The 18,536-nt window shown below is 49.2% G+C and overlaps 1 protein-coding gene across 2 annotated transcripts in view; it reads right to left on the bottom strand.

The window, feature by feature from the left end:
* LOC119956802 (fibrillin-1-like) overlaps window positions 1–18,536 on the bottom strand; it is a 622,562-nt gene that overhangs the window by 109,280 nt on the left and 494,746 nt on the right. For both annotated transcript variants that reach the window (XM_038784238.1, XM_038784237.1), the window contains exons 44-47: window positions 15,395–15,517; window positions 11,253–11,378; window positions 5,776–5,892; window positions 1,141–1,269 (exon numbers count right to left, since the gene is read on the bottom strand). In XM_038784238.1, coding sequence (XP_038640166.1) covers window positions 1,141–1,269; window positions 5,776–5,892; window positions 11,253–11,378; window positions 15,395–15,517 — 495 coding nt within the window. The remainder of the gene's footprint in view (window positions 1–1,140; window positions 1,270–5,775; window positions 5,893–11,252; window positions 11,379–15,394; window positions 15,518–18,536) is intronic.

The following is an 18,536-nucleotide window of genomic DNA, read 5'->3' as shown; positions in this document are numbered from 1 at the left end:
CTCTCACCACCCCTACCCCCCTCCAACGCCGCCCCCCCCCCCCCAACGCCGCCCCCCTCTCTCAACTCAACACCGCAACCCCCCCCCCCATCTCAACTCAACGCCGCAAACCCCCCCCTCAATGCCGCAAACCCCCCCCCCCCCCCTCTCAACTCAACGCCGCAAATCCCCCAACGCCGGGTCTGTCTCTCTCCTCCTACCCCCCCCCCCCCCCCCCCCCCCCCCCCCCCCCCAAAATGCCGGTCTGTCCTCTCTCTCTCTCTCTCCCCCCGCCCCCAATGCCGGTCTGTCTCTCTCTCTCCCCCCTCCCTCCCCCCCCAAAAATGCCGGTATGTCTCTCTCCTCCCCCCCCCCCCCCAAATGCCGGTCTGTCTCTCTCCTCCTCCCCCCCTCCCCCCCAAAATGCCGGTCTGTCTCTCTCCTCCTCCCCCCCCCCCAAATGCCGGGTCAGTCTCTCTCCTCCCCCCCCCCCCAAAAACGCCGGGTCTCACCACTTCCGCAGCTGGTGAAACTGACGCGTATCGCGTCAGTCCGCTGCTGGCCCCTCCGGGAACGGAGAAAAGCCGCCTAAAAGAAGGCCCCCACGCCGGAGTCATCTACACCAATTTTGCTCGCCGGAAAGCGGCGTTACGACGGTCTGCAGAGAATTTCGCCCCATAATTGTAAATTGGAATAAACATGGGATCAATTTGTTACATGCGATACTTAAATACATGTAAACCTCATTACAGAAATGGAAAGGTGTCTGTAAGCTTGAAATGGGGTTAGCTTAGATGGGCTTTTTGGTTGGCATAGACCAGTTTGGGTCGAAGAGGCGGTTTCTATGCCGTAGATTCTATGATTCTATGTAGTATAATTGGATTTCTAAAAGCATTCAATAAAGTGCCACACAAAAGGGTTAATACTCATGATAGGGGTTTGTGATGTTGAATAAAATAGTTTTGCATGGAGGATAAGATGTAGTATTGTACAATGCTGTTAATTCTTATAAAATTTAGGAAAGAAGGTAATGTACCACAAAGTAGTGGCTTTTACAACAAAGTGTCCACAACTTTTACATTGAAATACACACGTAAGTTTGAAAACATTACATCAAAGTGTCTTTCAACTTTTTCTCGTTAATTCATTAGCTTTGCTTACCCACACAACTTCTTCGATCAGCTGTAAGTTCATAGCCTTCACGGCAGAGGCATTGGAAAGTGCCAATGGTATTGATGCACTGACCATTTCTACACAGCGCACCATTCAAGGTAGTACATTCATCAACATCTAAACAAAAACACAAAATTCCAGTCACATTTATAGTTTTAATATTTATTTCATGCTGTCACATTATTGTCTTATTCGATCCATTTTAATGTGATACTGTGTATTTTTAATTTTGAGCACTTGCTTATTTGCAAAATTGAACCCAGGTTTCTATAAGGTAAAAGAATTGAGGTAATTCATTGGGAATTATATGGTTATGAAAAAATGAAAATGAAATGAAAATCGCTTATTGTCACGAGTAGGCTTCAATGAAGTTACTGTGAAAAGCCCCTAGTTGCCACATTCCGGCGCCTGTTCGGGGAGGCTGTTAGGGGAATCGAACCGTGCTGCTGGCCTGCCTTGGTCTGCTTTCAAAGCCAGCGATTTAGCCTTGTGAGCTAAACAGCCCCTACATTTTGTGTCAACATTACTTTTTTAGTTTTATTCATTCATGGGATGTGGGTGCTGCTGGCAAGGCAGCATTTATTGTTCATCCCAAATTGCCTTTGGTAAGGTGGTGGTGAGCGATGTTCTTGGAACTGCTGCAATTGGTGTGATGAAAATATTCCCAAAGTTTGTTTGGTGCGGAGTTCTCAGCGACAATGAAGGAACACTGATATATTTCCAAGTCAGAATGGTATGCGATTTGCAGGGGAACTTGAGGTGGTGGTTTTCCTACATGATCTTGTTGCAGGTTTTGGAAGTAGGGTTGAAGAAGCTTTGGGGAGGTTGGTCGATGGTGCAGACTATAGCAACAGTGTACTGATGGTGAAGGCATGCCAATAAAGAGGACCATATTTTTCTGAATAATGGCAAGATTCTAGAGTGCTGTTGGAGCAGTTCCGAACCAGGCAAGTGGAAAGTATTGCATCCACACTACTTTGTGGAGTCACGTGAGTCATTTGCTACAGAATATCCAATTTTGGAGGTGGTACCATGTAGGGGTATGTGTTTGAGGGCTTTGTTGTTGGCATCTTTACCATTCTCTTTTTAAAAAAATAATTTATTGGCATTTCTCATTTAAAAAAAATAAATTTAGAGTACCCAATTAAGGGGCAATTTAACGTGGCCAATACACCTACCCTGCACCTCTTTGGGTTGTGGGGCGAAACCCACACGAACATGGGGAAAATGTGCAAACTCCACATGGACAGTGACCCAGAGCCAAGATCGAACCTCAGACTTTGGCGCCGTGAGGCAGCACTGCTAACTACTGTGCCACCATGCTGCCCCATTTCTCATATTTACAAACAGTTGTATATATACACATCTCATTTTTCTTGCCCGCGCTAATTTACTTTATTGTACAGAGAGGTTAATTTTGTCCTTCGTTTAACTGACCCGATGTACACTTCGCTGCCCTCTGGATCGGTCTATAGTCCCCCCCCCCCTTCCTCCCCCACTTTGGCTCCCCCACCCCTTCCTCCCCCACTTTGGCTTCAGTTGTGATTTTCTTTTATTTTCTGGGAAAAAGGGGAGGGGGTAGTCCCTCCTCTTCTCTTGTGGTTTCCCCATCTTCCTTTTGTCTCTCCTATGTCCTACACCCCCCCTCTCCCACTTGTATGTTGCGCAGTCCTTTGGGTCATCTATCTTGGTTTTATATTCTTGGCTTACTCCTCGTTGCTGGCCTCAAACAGGTTTTGGAACAGGCCGACAAACTGCCCCCCAGTATCCAGGCCAGGAAGCCTTCTTCCAACCCTCAGATGGCATACTTTATATTCTCTAGGTGGAGAAATTCCGAGAGGTCAGCGAGCCAGTCTGCAGCTTTGGATAGTGATGCCGATCTCCAGCCGACCAAGATTCTCTGGTGTGCGATTAGGGAAGCAAAAGCAAAGGCGTTAGCCCCCTTACCCATATGTAGTTCGCCTTTACCATTCTCGCTGGCCAGGTACTCCGCGAGCCCAGTGGTGGTGTTGGCCCGAAGGGTGTGGGGGCAGTGGAGGCAGCATTTGGGGTTGGAGGGTGCCTCGGTGTCGGCACCGATCTGTAATAACCATAGGTTTCTGCCGGCGGGGTTGGATGCGAGGTTTAGGGGGTGGCGACAGGCAGGGATTGAGCGCTTCAGTGACTTGTTTATAGGGGGCAAATGTGCAGGGCTGGAGGACCTGGAGGAAGTGTATGAGTTGCCCTGGGGAATGGCTTTAGATACCTGGCTTTGATAAGGAGAGAGGTGCTATCCTTTCCTGGGCTTCCGCCCTTGGGGGTTGTAGGACAGAATAGGGGAGGGGTGGGGAAGGTATCAGATATCTATGGGGAGTTGATGGAGTGGGAGGGAGCTCTGGTGGGGACATTAAGTGTAAATGGGGGGAGTTGGGAGGGGAGGTGGGGCCAAGATGTGGGCAGAGGCCTTGCGGAGGGTGAATGTGTCCTCATCATGTGCAAGGTTAAACCTCATCCAGTTATAAGTGGTGCATACGGTCAGGATGGTGGCGAGTGTGAGTAGGTTCTTTGCGGGGGTAGAGGATAGGTGTGGGCGGTGCACGGAGGGAGGCGGGGAAGAGAACGGGAATCACATCCACATGTTCTGGGCGTGAGGGGGTTCTGGCAGGGGTTCTCGTACATGTGCTGGGTATGGAAGTGGTTCCGAGATCAGACGTGGCAATATTTGGGGTGTCGGAAGACCTGGGAGTGAGAGAAGCCGATGCTTTGGCCTTTGCTTCCCTGATAGCCCAGAGATTGGATTTTGCCAGGGTGGTGAGACTCAGAGCCACCGAAAGCGGGCACGTGGGTGAGTGAGGGGGGGGGGGGGGGAAGGGAGGGGCTAAAATAGGGAAGACGGGATGTGGTGGAGGGTTCATATCGGGGGGGCAGGTGGGGTGTAGTTGTTCATTGAGTTGTTCTGTTGCTCTTCTGATTTTGTATGTGTATATGTGAAAATGCCTTGAATAAAATATTTTCTAAAACAAAATATCCAATTTCTAATTTGCAGTCACAATATTTATCTAGCTGGTCAGTTTCTTGTCAATATTAACTCCAAAGATGTTGATGGTGGAGACGTCAGTGATGTTAATGCTGTTGACCTTCAAGGTGGTTGGGGTTAGATTCTTTCTTGTTGATGATGGTCATTGCCTCACACATGTTTTCTGCCACTGATACTGTACTCTGCTCGTGGTTTTTTTTAAAGTACTGGTCTCACAGTTTGGAGTTTGTGAATTCAAATCTCATGACAAGTGAATTCAAGAAATCTTGTTAATGTGTGGACTAGATCCATAAAACAATGTCATATTTGTAAGGTCAACAACGCTTTTATTGTGTCATTGACGTTTATTTAGGTCACAATGTTTCAATAAAGAAAAAAACCTCTCTCCAACTATATAATTCATCACATTTCTACCCCTCTTCAGCTCTGGAAAAGAGTCATATGGACTCGAAACGTTAACTCTATTACTTCCTTCACAGATGCTGCCAGACCTCCTGAAGTTATCCAGCAATGTTTGTTTTTATTCCACATCTACCAACTTTCTTTAAAGTTCTATTTTATGGTTAATGTTATGTTTAAAAACGCTATCCCTACCTTACTTCTGATCGTCAACTACTTTGCTTCGTCCCAACCCAAAGGAAGCAATTTAAAGCGCAGAAGAGGTAAAGGACAAAAGCTCTGGGGCGGAATTCTCCACAGGGGGCCGAATTCGTGAAGGCTGTTGTGAACTCGGCCGAGGTTCACGACGGCCTCGGAGCCCGCTCCCCACACCTAATTCACCCCCACCCGGGGGGCTAGGAGTGGGCCTCCGTCTTTCTCGGCAGCGACCTCATCACGCCGAGAATGTGAAGTCATCCGTGCATGCGCGGATGACATCAGCGCGCAGACGGTACGAACCCGCGCATGCGCGGTGCCGTCTTTCTCCACCGCCGCACGGCAAGACGTGGCGGCTTGATCTTGCCGGGCGGCAGAGGGGAAAGAGTGCGTCCGTTTTGGACGCTGGCCCAACGATCGTTGGGCACCGATCGCGGGCCTGTCCCCTCCCGAGCAGTCGCGGTGCTCCCGTCCAAATCGGGCCCCTAGATGCCCCAAACGGGCATCTGGCGCCCGTTTCACGAACGCAGCGACCAGGTGTGGTTGCTGCTGTGGTGAAACGGGCGTGAAGGGCCGGCCGCTCAGCCCATTGGGCTCGGAGAATCGCCGTTCGCCGTGAAAAACGGCGAGCTGCGATTTTTCCAAGCCGGGGTGGGGGGGGGAGAGAATCGCTGGGGGCGCGTAAAAAATGTTGGGAGACCCTCCCACGATTCTCCCACGCCACGTGGGGAGCGGAGAATTCCACCCTAGTGTTTCAATTTGTAAAGGATATTCCCAGTGAGTACAGCTCCCTATCAGCTGCATGGAATATTTTCTTATGTTTCTTCTCAATATAAATAGGGAAATCATTTGAATAAAAAGGATAACCTTGCAATTTCCTTCATCTTTCAAAACATGAAGGTGGAAGTGCGTTAATTATGAGATGCATGGACCTTATCAAATACAAAGCTTTTCAATTTGTTTCCTGCAGACTTCAACATATGCTTAGCTCAGAATAACACTGATTAACTTACCAATGCAATCGTTGTTATGTGAGAGCATAAATCCAGGAAAGCACAAACAGCTATAGGAACCAACTGTGTTCTTACAGGTCCCATTGCCACATGGCTGCCGTTCGCATTCATCAATATCTGGGCAAATTAAAGGGAAAAGTCAGTGTCAGTGGGAAAAATGTTTTGTTTAATATCCAATTTTTTACAGGTCAAAAATGAACATTCAAGTAATCAGACTAACAGGCATACATTCATTTGATGTGGCTTTCCTACTGGCCGGAGTTATTTTGCTATATATAGCTACAGCTGCCCTAGTGTCACCCCGATGCCACTATGAGCCTGACTCTCCCAATAATTTCCTCCCCACCTCTGGAAGCTCCACTTGGGACCTCTCCATGTGGCCATCATATGAGTGCTGAGTAAATCATGTCTTGATCCTCAGTGTAACGACATATGGATTAAATCCATGACTCATCAATCAGTGGCTATTTGCAGTCATAAGTCAACAGACTGGAGGACCTGGCGGCGATGACGTAGGAAGCCGCACATTTGGGAGCTCCCGTTTCAAACGGACTTTTCGGCTCTTTTTAGAGCCCAAAACGGAAATTTTTCGACGTCTCCCGGTGGGAGAAGGTGTGCTGATCGACTTTCCCCGCAGTTCATGACTCGAACTCGGAGTGGAAAGGGGGAAAAAACGGCAGCAGCTCCCCAGAAAAAACGGGGGAAGGAATCCAAGATGGCGGCCGGCAGAGCTCCAGAGGAGTGGAAGCAGTGGGCCCAGGAGCAGGAAGCTGCTCTCCTGCGCTGTTTTGCAGACTTCAAGGCTGAGGTACTGAGCTCTCAGCAGGAAACGAACAAAAGGTTCTCGGAGATTCAGACGACCCAGGGTGCTGCCATCAAGGAGTTGCAGACGCAGGCCACTGAACGAGAGGAAGAGGCCGGGATCCTCGTGAGTAAGGTGGAGGGACACGAGGCACTCCACAAGAAGTGGCAGGACCGCTTCGAGGAGCTTGATCACCGCATGAGGCGGAAAAATCTGCGGATCTTGGGCTTTGCGGAGGGGCTGGAGGGGTCGGACCTGACAACCTACGTGGCTGCGATGCTGAACTCGCTAGTGGGGGCCGGGTCTTTCCATCTGCCCTTGGAGCTGGAGGGAGCCCACAGAGTACTGGCCAGGAGGCCTAAGGAGAATGAACCCCCGCGTGCGGTGCTGGTGAGGTTCCACCGGTTCAGTGATCGGGAGTGTGTGCTGCGCTGGGCCAAGAGGGTGAAGAGCAGCAACTGGGAGAACGGGGTAGTACGGATCTACCAGGATTGGAGTGCGGAGGTGGCTAAGCGGCAGTCCGGGTTTAATCGGACGAAAGATGTGCTTTACAAGAAGAAGATTAAGTTCGGAATGTTGCAGCCTGCGCGCCTGTGGGTAACTTATTCGGACCGGCATTATTATTTCGATTCCCCGGAGGAGGCGTGGGCCTTCGTGCGGACGGAGAAACTGGACTTGAACTAGGGATTGGGGGTTGCGGGGTCGGTTGTAATACTTTATTGCTGGATTCTGCAGTTGCTGTGTTCTCTTTTTCTGTACTTTTACAATTTTGATATAGGTATTTATGGGGGTGTTGTTCTGTTATGTTTTATGCTGTGGGGCATTGTTTGAGTTTTGTATCTTGCGGGGAGGGCTGGGGGGGTTTGTTGTATTCTATGTCGGGTTGGGGGTATGGAGTGGGGCTGGTATTTGGGCGCTGCATCAGAAGGGTGTGGTGGGGCAGTGCGAAAGCGCGGGCTTTCCTCCGGTTTCCCGCACCGCGGGGCTGGGGGGTGGAGACGATGATGGGGGGAGGCGGGGCCTTAACTGGTTCTTCCCCGCGCTGGAGCGGTGCCTGGAGGAAGGATAGGATGGGGGATGATCCCACTTCGGGAGGGTTCGGGTTATTGGCGGGTGTTTCCGGGGTCAGCAGAAGTTAGCTGACCCACGGAAGTACAATGGAGGACGGTTCGCGGCTAGGAGGGTTCCTAGCCTGGGGTGGAGGGAGGGGGGGAAAGGGGAATACCGGGTTGCTGCTGGAAGGGTCAGGAAGGAGCTGGTGGGGGCCGGGGGGACAGAGGTGAGGTGTTGTCGCTGTGGGGACTGGGTCGGGCAAGGGGTGCTGGCCTGGGGCGGGCAGTCGACGGGCTATGGCTAGTCGACGGGGGAGGGGGGGGGGACGCCTTCTGATCCGGTTGGTGGAATGCGAGAGGATTGAATGGGCTGGTGAAGCGGTCGAGGGTACTTGCTCATCTGAGGGGGCTAAAGGCAGATGTGGCAATGCTTTAGGAGACCCACCTGAAGGTGGTGGACCAGGTCCGTCTGAGGAAGGGGTGGGTGGGGCAGGTTTTCCACTCTGGGTTGGATGTGAAGAACCGGGGAGTGGCGATTCTGGTGGGGAAAAATGTGTTGTTTGAGGCATCGGAGGTGGTGGCGGATAGGGGGGATAGGTATGTTATGGTTAGGGGCAGGCTACAAGGAGAGAAGGTGGTACTTGCTAGTGTGTATGCCCCAAATTGGGACGACGCGGGCTTTATGAGGCGTATGTTGGGACGGGTCCCGGATCTAGAGGCAGGAGGTCTGATCATGGGGGAGGACTTCAATACGGTGTTGGATCCTTCACTGGATCGGTCCAGCTCTAGGACGGGTAGGAGGCCGGCGGCGGCCAAGGTACTGAGAGGGTTTATGGACCAGATGGGAGGGGTGGACCCATGGAGATTTGTGAGGCCGAGGGCACGGGAGTACTCTTTCTTCTCCCACGTACATAGGGTCTACTCTCGGATAGATTTCTTCGTGGTGAGTAGGGGACTGATTCCGAGAGTGGAGGAGGCCGAGTATTCGGCCATTGCAATCTCTGACCACGCTCCGCATTGGATGGAGTTGGAGATGGGGGAGGTGCGGGACTAGCGCCCGTTGTGGCGGTTGGATGTGGGGTTGTTGGCGGAGGAGGAGGTGTGTAGGAGGGTCCGGGCAAGTATTGAGGGGTACCTCGAGGTGAATGATACGGGGTAGGTTCAGGTGGGGGTGGTCTGGGAAGCCCTGAAAGCAGTGATTCGTGGGGAGCTGATATCCATCCGGGCACATAGGGAGAGGAGCGAGAGGAGTGAGAGGGATAGACTGGTGGGAAGGATGCTGGAGGTAGACAGGAGGTACGCAGAGGCACCAGAGGAGGGACTGTTGGGGGAGAGGCGCAGCCTGCAGGCTAAATTTGATTTGCTGACCACTAGAAAGGCGGAGGCACAGTGGAGGAAGGCACAAGGGGCAGTGTACGAACATGGTGAAAAGGCGAGTAGGATGCTGGCTCATCAGCTCCGCAAGCGGGAAGCGGCAAAGGAAATTGCTGGAGTGAGAGACAAGAGTGGGAATGTGGTGCGGAAGGGGGTAGAGGTGAATGAGGTTTTCAAGGACTTTTACGGGGAACTGTACCGGTCGGAGCCAACGGGGGAGAGGAGGGGAATGAAGAGGTTCGTCGACGGGCTTCGTCTGAAGGTGCAGGAGGAGCGGGTGGAGGGGTTGGGTGCACCGATTGAGCTGGAGGAGCTAGTTAAGGGGATCGGGCAGATGCAGCCAGGGAAGGCACCGGGGCCGGATGGGTTCCCGGTGGAATTCTATAAAAAGTTTGTGGACCTAGTGGGCACCTTACTGGTGCGGACACTTAATGAGGCGTGGGAAGGGGGGACTTTGCCCCCAACGATGTCGCGGCCGCTGATCTCGTTAATCTTAAAGAGGGACAAGGACCCCCCAGCAGTGTGGTTCATACAGGCCCATATCTCTCCTCAACGTAGATGCCAAGGTGCTGGCTAAAATCCTGGCCACCAGGATAGAGGACTGTATGCCAGGGGTTGTACACGAGGACCAGACAGGTTTTGTTAAGGGAAGGCAGCTGAACACGAATGTGCGGAGATTGTTGAATGTCATCATGATGCCGGCGATTGAGGGGGAGGCCTTCGATAGAGTGGAGTGGGGATACTTATGGGAGGTGTTGGGGAGGTTTGGATTTGGTGAAGGGTTTATTAGATGGGTGAGGTTGCTATATGAGACCCCGATGGCGTGCATGGCCATGAATGGGAGGAGGTCGGAGTACTTCCGGCTTTACCGAGGGACCAGGCAGGGTTGCCCCCTGTCCCCCTTGTTGTTTGCATTGGCAATCGAGCCGCTGGCGATGGCGTTGAGGGATTCAGAGAGGTGGAGAGGTTTAGTGCGAGGTGGGAAGGAACATAGGGTGTCGTTGTATGCCGATGACCTGTTACTGTATGTGGCGGACCCGGTGGGAGGGATGCTGGGGGTGATGGAGCTGCTAGATGAGTTTGGGACCTTTTCAGGTTATAAACTAAATTTAGGCAAGTGTGAGGTGTTTGTGGTGCACCCTGGAGACCAGGAGGAAGGAATTGGTAGGCTCCCGCTTAGGCGAGCAGGAGAGAGTTTTAGGTACCTGGGGGTGCAGGTGGCCAGGGACTGGGGGACTCTTCACAAACATAATTTCACCAGACTTGTAGATCAAATGGAGGAGGAGTTCAAGAGGTGGGACATGTTGCCATTGTCGTTGGCGGGGAGGGTGCAGTCCGTCAAAATGACGGTGCTTCCGAGGTTCTTGTTCCTCTTTCAGTGCCTGCCCATCTTTATCCCCAGGGCCTTCTTCAGGAGAGTGACTAGCAGTATCTTGAGCTTTGTGTGGGCACATGGGACTCCGAGAGTGAAGAGGGTTTTCCTGGAGCGAGGGAGGGATAGAGGCGGGCTGGCGCTGCCCAACCTTTTGGGGTACTATTGGGCGGCCAATGTGTCAATGGTCCGTAAATGGGTGATGGAGGGGGGAGGGGTGGCGTGGAAAAGAATGGAGATGGCGTCATGTAGAGGTACGAGCCTGGGTGCCATGGTAACGGTGCCGCTGCCGCTCTCCCCTAAGAGGTTTACCACGAGCCCGGTGGTGGCGGCGACCCAAAGTGGCAGGTTTTAAAGTGCGTCTTGAAAGAAAAAAAAGTAGAGGCGAAAGAGTAGAAGAGGAAAGGAAGCACAGAGTTTGGGACTTGACAGCTGAAGGCAAAGTCACTAATAGAGCAGCAATTAAAACAAGAGGCCAGAATTAGGTGCACGGAAGTCTTGGGAGCAGCAGGGCCATGGAAGGAGTTGCAAAAAAGGGGTGAAAATTTTTAAATTGGTGTGTCGGCTTCCCCAGCCGTGCAATGTGGGTTAGCAAACAAAGGGGCGATCAGTAACCATAACTGGAAGAAACAACGGCATGGTGGCAGGATTTTGGATGATTTCAAATTCAACTTGGAATGTTTGGAACAGTGCATATTAACTGAAGTATCATGGAGCAGGTGACAGTCTTGAAATTGGTTGTCTGCTAACGCAAAAACTGCATAGATTCTTCCACAAGAAAATTACCAAAGTAGATGTATTTCTAGCTGCAAATGTGTGGTAGAGGATACCATGTGCTTATAGTGTGTCAGAAGCACATGACTGGTTATTTACTCACCCATACACATAGTTTTATCTGGAGTTGCTTTGAAGCCATTGCGACAGGTGCAGTAGTAGCTTCCTACCGTGTCAGTGCACTGACCATGACTACAAACATTAGGGATATCATGACATTCATTACGATCTGTAGGCAAAAGAAACAGAATTTCCAAAATTGTACCAACAATGAGCCGCAATCTTTTACTCATAAAAATGAGTATTGGTTTTAACAACTAAAACATTTGAATACCAAAAATCTGTAATATTAGAACATACAAGTTTGTCAGTATCTGAAAAGTAAAACTGAAGATGGTAAGCTTTTAGGTGGAGACCAACCTTGCTGTCGGCTCCTGCCTCATGTTTTTTCTCTTTTCAAATTTGATGGATGTGCATTTCCATAGTTTTCTGTTTTGCTACACATAGGGTATCACTGATAAACATCAGAAACTGAACTAACATGGTATATGTTCATTGCATATCAACGGCACGTTAGCACAGTAGTTAGCATTGTTGCTTCACAGGTCCGGGATTCGGCTTGGGTCACTGTCTGTGAAGAGTCTGCACATTCTCCCCATGTGGGTTTCCTCCGGGTGCTCCAGTTTCCTCCCACAAATATCGAAAATACATGCTTGTTAGGTGAATTGGACATTTTGAATTCTCCCTCAGTGTACCCGAACAGGCGCTGGAGTGTGGCAACTAGGGAATTTTCACAGTAACTTAATTGCAGTAAGCCTACTTGTGACAATAATAAAGATTATTATTAATTGTATGCAGATGTTTGACATTCACTGTGAGTTTACTTAAACTCTATAAACCCACAGAGTAAAACGGTGGTTATTAGGGTTAGGATTATCTGTGTAATCTGCTACTCTGTAAATAAATTACACATGTGCACAAAATTGGTGCAATTCTATTCTTCATCAACTGGCTTTCTGCAATGGAACTATATGGGCATGATTCTCCTGAAAATTTTCCAAGTGTTGTAGCTAGCAGGAATTGCCGCAAGTCTCTCCTCCCTCGCCCCTACCCCCGGTTAACAAAGTCGAGCAGCACTTAAACTCAGCCAATATCAGCCAGCTCGCAATAATGGCACCAAGGAGACCGGCCCTAGACTCGGGGATGCTGACCTGGGGAGGCTCCTTGATGCGCTGGAGGGCGCAAGGAATGTCCTGTTCCCCGGGGGTCTGGAGGGTGAGCCACAAGGCAGCCAGTGCTGCCTGGAATGAGGTTAGTTCCAGCAGTATGACCAAGAGGATTGGCCAGCAGTGCAGAAAGGTCAACGACTTGCACCAGGCAGCACAAGAGAGTAGATATCATCGACACCCCCGCCCCCCCCAAGGGAGCATCCACTCCCCAACTCATTGCACCCCTCCCTTTCCCTTCCCCCCCACCCCGCCTTCATATCCCCTCTCTCACCACTGAGCCACATGTGTGGCTAACGATTCACTCTCTGGGTCTCCTCAGGAAAAGCTCTCCCACAATCGTCAGGAGAGGGCCAAGACCGGTGGTGGGGTGCCAGACTTGAGAATCCTCACGTCCTTCGAGGAGAGGGCCCTGGAGGTGACTGGGGTGGCTGAGGATAGATGAGGGTGGATGCCGCAGAGGTGAAGAACCTCCGGGCTCCACCTGGGCTACCTGTCAAACGTGAGTAGTGATTGAATTACTGACTGACCCAACCCTCCCATTGACCACATGCCCAATCTCCTGCAGGTCCTCCAACCAACGGTGCCTGCCCATCCCGGGTGACTCCCTCTCCTGACTCTGAGGAGAACACCACCGAGGATGCCACCGTGGTCACCAGCACAGATACATACATCTCAGTGGGACATGTTTGTGGCCAGGCTCCTGGGGCACAATCTGGTGAGCCCCACACTATTGCTGATGTACATCAGGCGGAGGCAGGAACCCCCAGGTGACACAGCAGTCGGAGGGCTGCTGGATCCCAGGACCCAGCTGGGTCCCAGCCTGATGCCTAGCCTCTGGAACAGGGTTACCCCGAGCTGATGGAGACGTTAGGGAGCGGCCAGGACATTCAGAGGGAGATATCAGCGTCACTCCAGCAGATCCATAGCCACTTGGAGGAGTCCCAGAGGCTACGGGTGCAGGGGATGGCGCCGGCAACGAGTGGCACCGAGGCCAGCACTGCTAGGGTAGCGACCGCAGTGGAGAGTCTGGTGCACGACGCAGCACTTTTCAGGATTAAATTCCATCTGCCACATTTCTGCCCATTTGACCATCCCGTCTATATCTTCCTGTCTCCCAAGACTCTCAGCCTCACTGTTAACCATTTGGCCAATCTTTGTGTCATCCGCAAACTTACTGATCCCACCCCTTATATAATCATCTCAGTCATTTATATAAATGACAAATAACAAGGGACCCAGCACAGATCCCGGTGGTACGCCACTGGACACTGGCTTCCAGTCACTAAAGCAGCCGTCTGGCATCACCCTCTGTTTCCTACAGCTCAACCTGCTTTGAATCCACTTTATCAAGTTCCCCTGTATCCAAGGTGCATTTGCCTTCTTTCCAAGTCTTACACGTGGGACCTTGTTAAATGTTTTGCTGAAATCCATGTAAATTACATCAACTGCACTACCCTCATCTACACACTTGGTAACGTGAAAAAATTCAATCATATTTTTAGGCATGAGCTCCCTCTGACAAAGCCATGCTGACTATTCCTGATCAAACTTTGCCTCTCAGTGGAGATAGATTCGCTCCTTCAGAATATTCTCCATTAGTTTCCTCACCACTGACGTGAGACTCACTGGCCTGTAGTTCCCTGGCTTATCCCGACAGCCTTTCTTAAATACTGGGACCACATTTGCGGTTCTCCAGTCCTCTGGCATCTGTCCTGCAGTCAGAGAAGAATAAAAAATTTTGATCAGGACCCCTGCAATCTCCTCCCTCGCCTTCCACAGCAACCTGGGCCACAATTGTCTGGACCCGGAAGTTTCTCCACTTTTAAACCTGCGAACATCTTCAATATCTTGTCCCTCCCTATGACAACTTGCTCAACAACCTCACTGTCTCTCGTTTCCCAATTTCCATATCTGCCTCCTCATTTGCTTGGGTTTATGCTAATAGTTTATACTAATTGCAATACTTTATAATAATAATAATAATCTTAATTGTCACAGTAGGCTTGCATAAACACTGCAATGAAATTACTGTGAAAAGCCCCTAGTCGCCACATTCTGGCGCTTGTTCGGGTACACAGAAGGAGAATTCAGAATGTCCAAGTCACCTAACCTGCACATCTTTGGACTGTGAGAGGAAATTGGAACACCCGGAGGAACCCCACACAGACACGAGGAGAACGTGCAGACTCCACACACAGTGACCGAAGCGGGGAATTGAACCTGAGACCCTGGTGCTGTGAAGCCGTAGTACTAACCACTGTGCACTTGTGAGTAAAGGGAAGATGATTCCTAACTTAGGGATAAATATTTCCTTTCTTGCTCCTTCAATGTGCATTACAAATCATCAAGCTTCTAGATCCTGATTTCCCTTCATTAACTCCAATGGATGAAACATTGCAGGTTGGGTATTTATAAATCACTGATGTACACTTTCAGTGAAAGCCAGTACTGATACCAGGAACAGTGAAATTTTCAGTTTCTCTTAGTTAATTACATTAATATGAGATATGAAAAAAGATATTTACTAGTTTATTGTTTTTAACAAGGCCTCGGCTCCTTTACGGAAAGGTTCTTTCCAGTATATATTTGGCATCACCAATATGTCAGGAGGGTCTTAATGTGCTAATCAGTTTTCCTTGAATACTTTCTTGGAATGTTTGAATAGTCTCATTTAAAGCATTTTGATCTTCCCACTGATATTTTAGAATTAATATACACATATTTCTATCCAACATGCATAAATGAAAATAATTGCAGGAAATTAATACTTCCTTTTCATGAAAAATAGGTATTGTGGTGCACATTTGATTTTATTGTGCTTTTGTTTATTCTGCCCTACAACCATACACCAGGTTTGTAAAGATAAAGGGTAATGTAACAACCAATCTATACATAACTCAGAGTTCCAAATATTTATCAAAATTTGGACTTCTCTTTTTAGAAAACAAGGTCTGTAGGGGAGCTTTTTCATAGTTGAAAACACACAGCTACATTTAAATTTTAAGAGATGACTTACCGACACAATGTCCAGTTGGCGTGAGCCGGTAACCTGATAAACATTCGCAGCGATAGCTCCCAGGCGTGTTAATGCAATTAGCATTCTGTTGACATAGGGGCCCATTCTGACATTCATCCATATCTGGGTGAACAAAACAGGTGTTAACAAATTAAAACAACTTTGTAACTATGTTCCACCTCAGCGTTTTCAGAATCGGTTATCAATTTTAATGGCAAAGGAGTCTCAGCATCAAAACACTGACAAAAGAATCAAAAAGCTATTAAAAAATGACACAGACCCTTTTTGTGTATGTGGTTTTTGCTGTTAATCTTTTGATATTTTTGCTTGCCAAGTGTGTACATTGGAATAGTAACCCGAATCTTGAATGATACAGAAGTCAACAGTGTCAGTGAGTTGAATTAATGCCATAGAATATTTTTTACACAAACCTACCACCATTTAAAAAATGGAATTTGGAACATAAACTGACATTTGGGCAGTATTTATACTGCCATGTTCTGGCATCCACTATTCTGGTGGACTAAATAGACCACCTTAATTACTGTGAGTGTATGGGGTGGGGGGACGGGGTCGGGGAGGCATAGCAAGAAAGAATGCCAATTGAATAAAATAAGGGGCGGGATTTTCCTCCCATCCGCAGCATGTTCTGCAGCAGCAGAGGGTGGCATGCCAGGCAGGATCTTCTGGTCCCGCTGGTGTCAACGGGGTTTCCCGTTGAATGCACCCCTTGCCGTCATTAAACTCGCGATGGAGGTGTGCCGCTGGTGGGACCATAAGACCCTGCCAGTGTGAATAGCCAGAAAATCCCACCAAATAAGTGCGCAAAGTATCACTTGCGTGTGGGATGGAAGAAAACTACAGGAATACATACATAGAAGATAGGAGCAGGAGGAGGCCTTTTGGCCCTTCGAGCCTGCTCTGCCATTCATCACGATCATGGCTGATCATCCAACTCAATAGCCTAACCCTGCTTTCTTCCCATAGCCTTTGATCCCATTCTCCCCAAGTGCTATATCCAGCCAACTCTTGAATATATTCAAAGTTTTAGCATCAGCTACTTCCTGTGGTAATGAATTCCACAGGCCCACCACTCTTTAGGTGATGAAATGTCTCCTCATCTCTGTCCGAAATGGTTTACCCTGAATCCTCAGGCTGTGACGCCTGGTTCTGGACACACCCATCATTGGTAACATCTTCCCTGCATCTCCCCTGTCTAGTCCTGTTAGAATTTTATAAGTCTCTATGAGATCCCCCCTCATTGTTCTGAACTCCAGCGAGAATAATCCCAACCTAGTCAATCTCTCCTCATATGACAGTCCCGCCATCCTTGGAATCAGTCTGGTAAACCTTCACCGCACTTCCTCGAGAGCAAGAACATCGTTCCTCAGAGAAGGAGACTAAAACTGCACACAATACTCCAAGTGGGGTCTCACCAAGGCCCCGTACAATTGCAGCAACACATCCCTGCTTCTATACTCAAAACCTCTCGCAATGAAGGCCAACATACCATTAGCCTTCTTTACTGCCTGCTGCACCTGCATGCTTACCTTCAGCGACTGGTGCACAAGGATACCCAGGTCCTGCTGCACTCTCCCCTCTCACAATTTACAACCATTCAGGTAGTAATCTGCCTTCCTGTTTTTGCTTCCAAAGTGAATAACCTCACACTTACCCAAATTATACTGCATCTGCCATTGGTTTGCCCACTCGCCCAACCTGTCCAGGTCTTGCTGTAGGATCCCTGCATTGTCACAATTCACCCGCCTACCTAATTTGGTATCATCTGCAAACTTTGAGATGTTACATTTTGTTCCCTCATCCAAATCATTAATATATATTGTGAATAGCTGGGGTCCCAGCACCGATCCCTATGGTACCCCACTAGTTACTGTCTGCCAATTTGAAAAGGACCCATTAATCCCTATTCTTTGTTTCCTCTCTGCCAACCAGTTTTCTATCCACCTCAGTACATTTCCCCCAGTCCCATGTGCTTTAATTTTGCACAATAATCTCTTATGCGGGATTTTGTCAAACGCCTTCTGAAAGTCCAAATATACCACATCGACTGGCTCCCCCTTGTGAACTGTACTGGTTACATCTTCAAAGAATTCCAACAAATTCATGCTGACTCTGACTGATTCTGCCACTGCTTTCGAAATGTTCCGCTATAAAGGCCTTGATAATGGATTCAAGCATTTTCCCCACTACCGATGTTAGGCTTTCTGGTCTATAATTCCCTGCTTTCTATCTACCTCCCTTTTTGAATATCGGAGTGACATGGGCTACCCTTCAATCTGCAGGAACAGTTCCAGAGTCTATAGAATCTCGGAAGATGACCACCAACGCATCCACTTTTTCCAGAGCCACCTCCTTTAGGATTCTGCGATGCATGTTCTCAGGCCCTGGGGATTTATCCGCCTTCAATCCCATCAATTTTCCCCAAAACCATTTCTCTATTAATGTCTATCTCCCTCAGTTCCTCCCTCTCACTAAACCTTTCATTCTCCAACATTTCTGGTATCTGGTGTGTGTCCTCTTTTGTGAAGACAGAACCAAAGTATGTATTCAATTGCTCATCCATTTCTTTGCCCCTTATTATGCATTCCCCTGTTTCTGTCTGTCTGTACATTTCTCTTTACCAATCTCTTTCTCTTCACATATCAGTAGAAACTCAGTGTGAGTCTTTATGTTCCCTGCAAGCTTCCTTTCGTACTGTACTTTCCTCTTCTTAATCAATCCCTTTGTCCTTCTTTGCTGAATTCTAAACTGCTCCCAATCCTCAGACCTATTGGGCGGAATTCTCCGCTCCCGGGAAAAATCGGGAGGGCCGTCGTGAACTCAGACAAGTTTCACGACGACCTCGGAGGCCGCTCCTAGCCCCGCCGGGAGGGGAGAATAGGGGGCGAGGAGCGGCCTCCGAGAAACTCGGCTGAGTTCACGACGGCCCTCCTGATTTTTCCCGGGAGCGGAGAATTCCGCCCAATAGGTCTGAGGAGTGGGAGTAGTTTAGAATTCAGCAAAGAAGGACAAAGGGATTGATTAAGAAGAGGAAAGTACAGTACGAAAGGAAACTTGCAGGGAACATAAAGACTCACACTGAGTTTCTGATATGTGAAGAGAAAGAGATTGGTAAAGAGAG

The sequence above is a fragment of the Scyliorhinus canicula genome, chromosome 24 (genome assembly GCF_902713615.1).
Source record: "Scyliorhinus canicula chromosome 24, sScyCan1.1, whole genome shotgun sequence".
NCBI lineage: Eukaryota > Metazoa > Chordata > Chondrichthyes > Carcharhiniformes > Scyliorhinidae > Scyliorhinus > Scyliorhinus canicula.
This window is presented reverse-complemented; position numbering and strand designations above follow the sequence as displayed.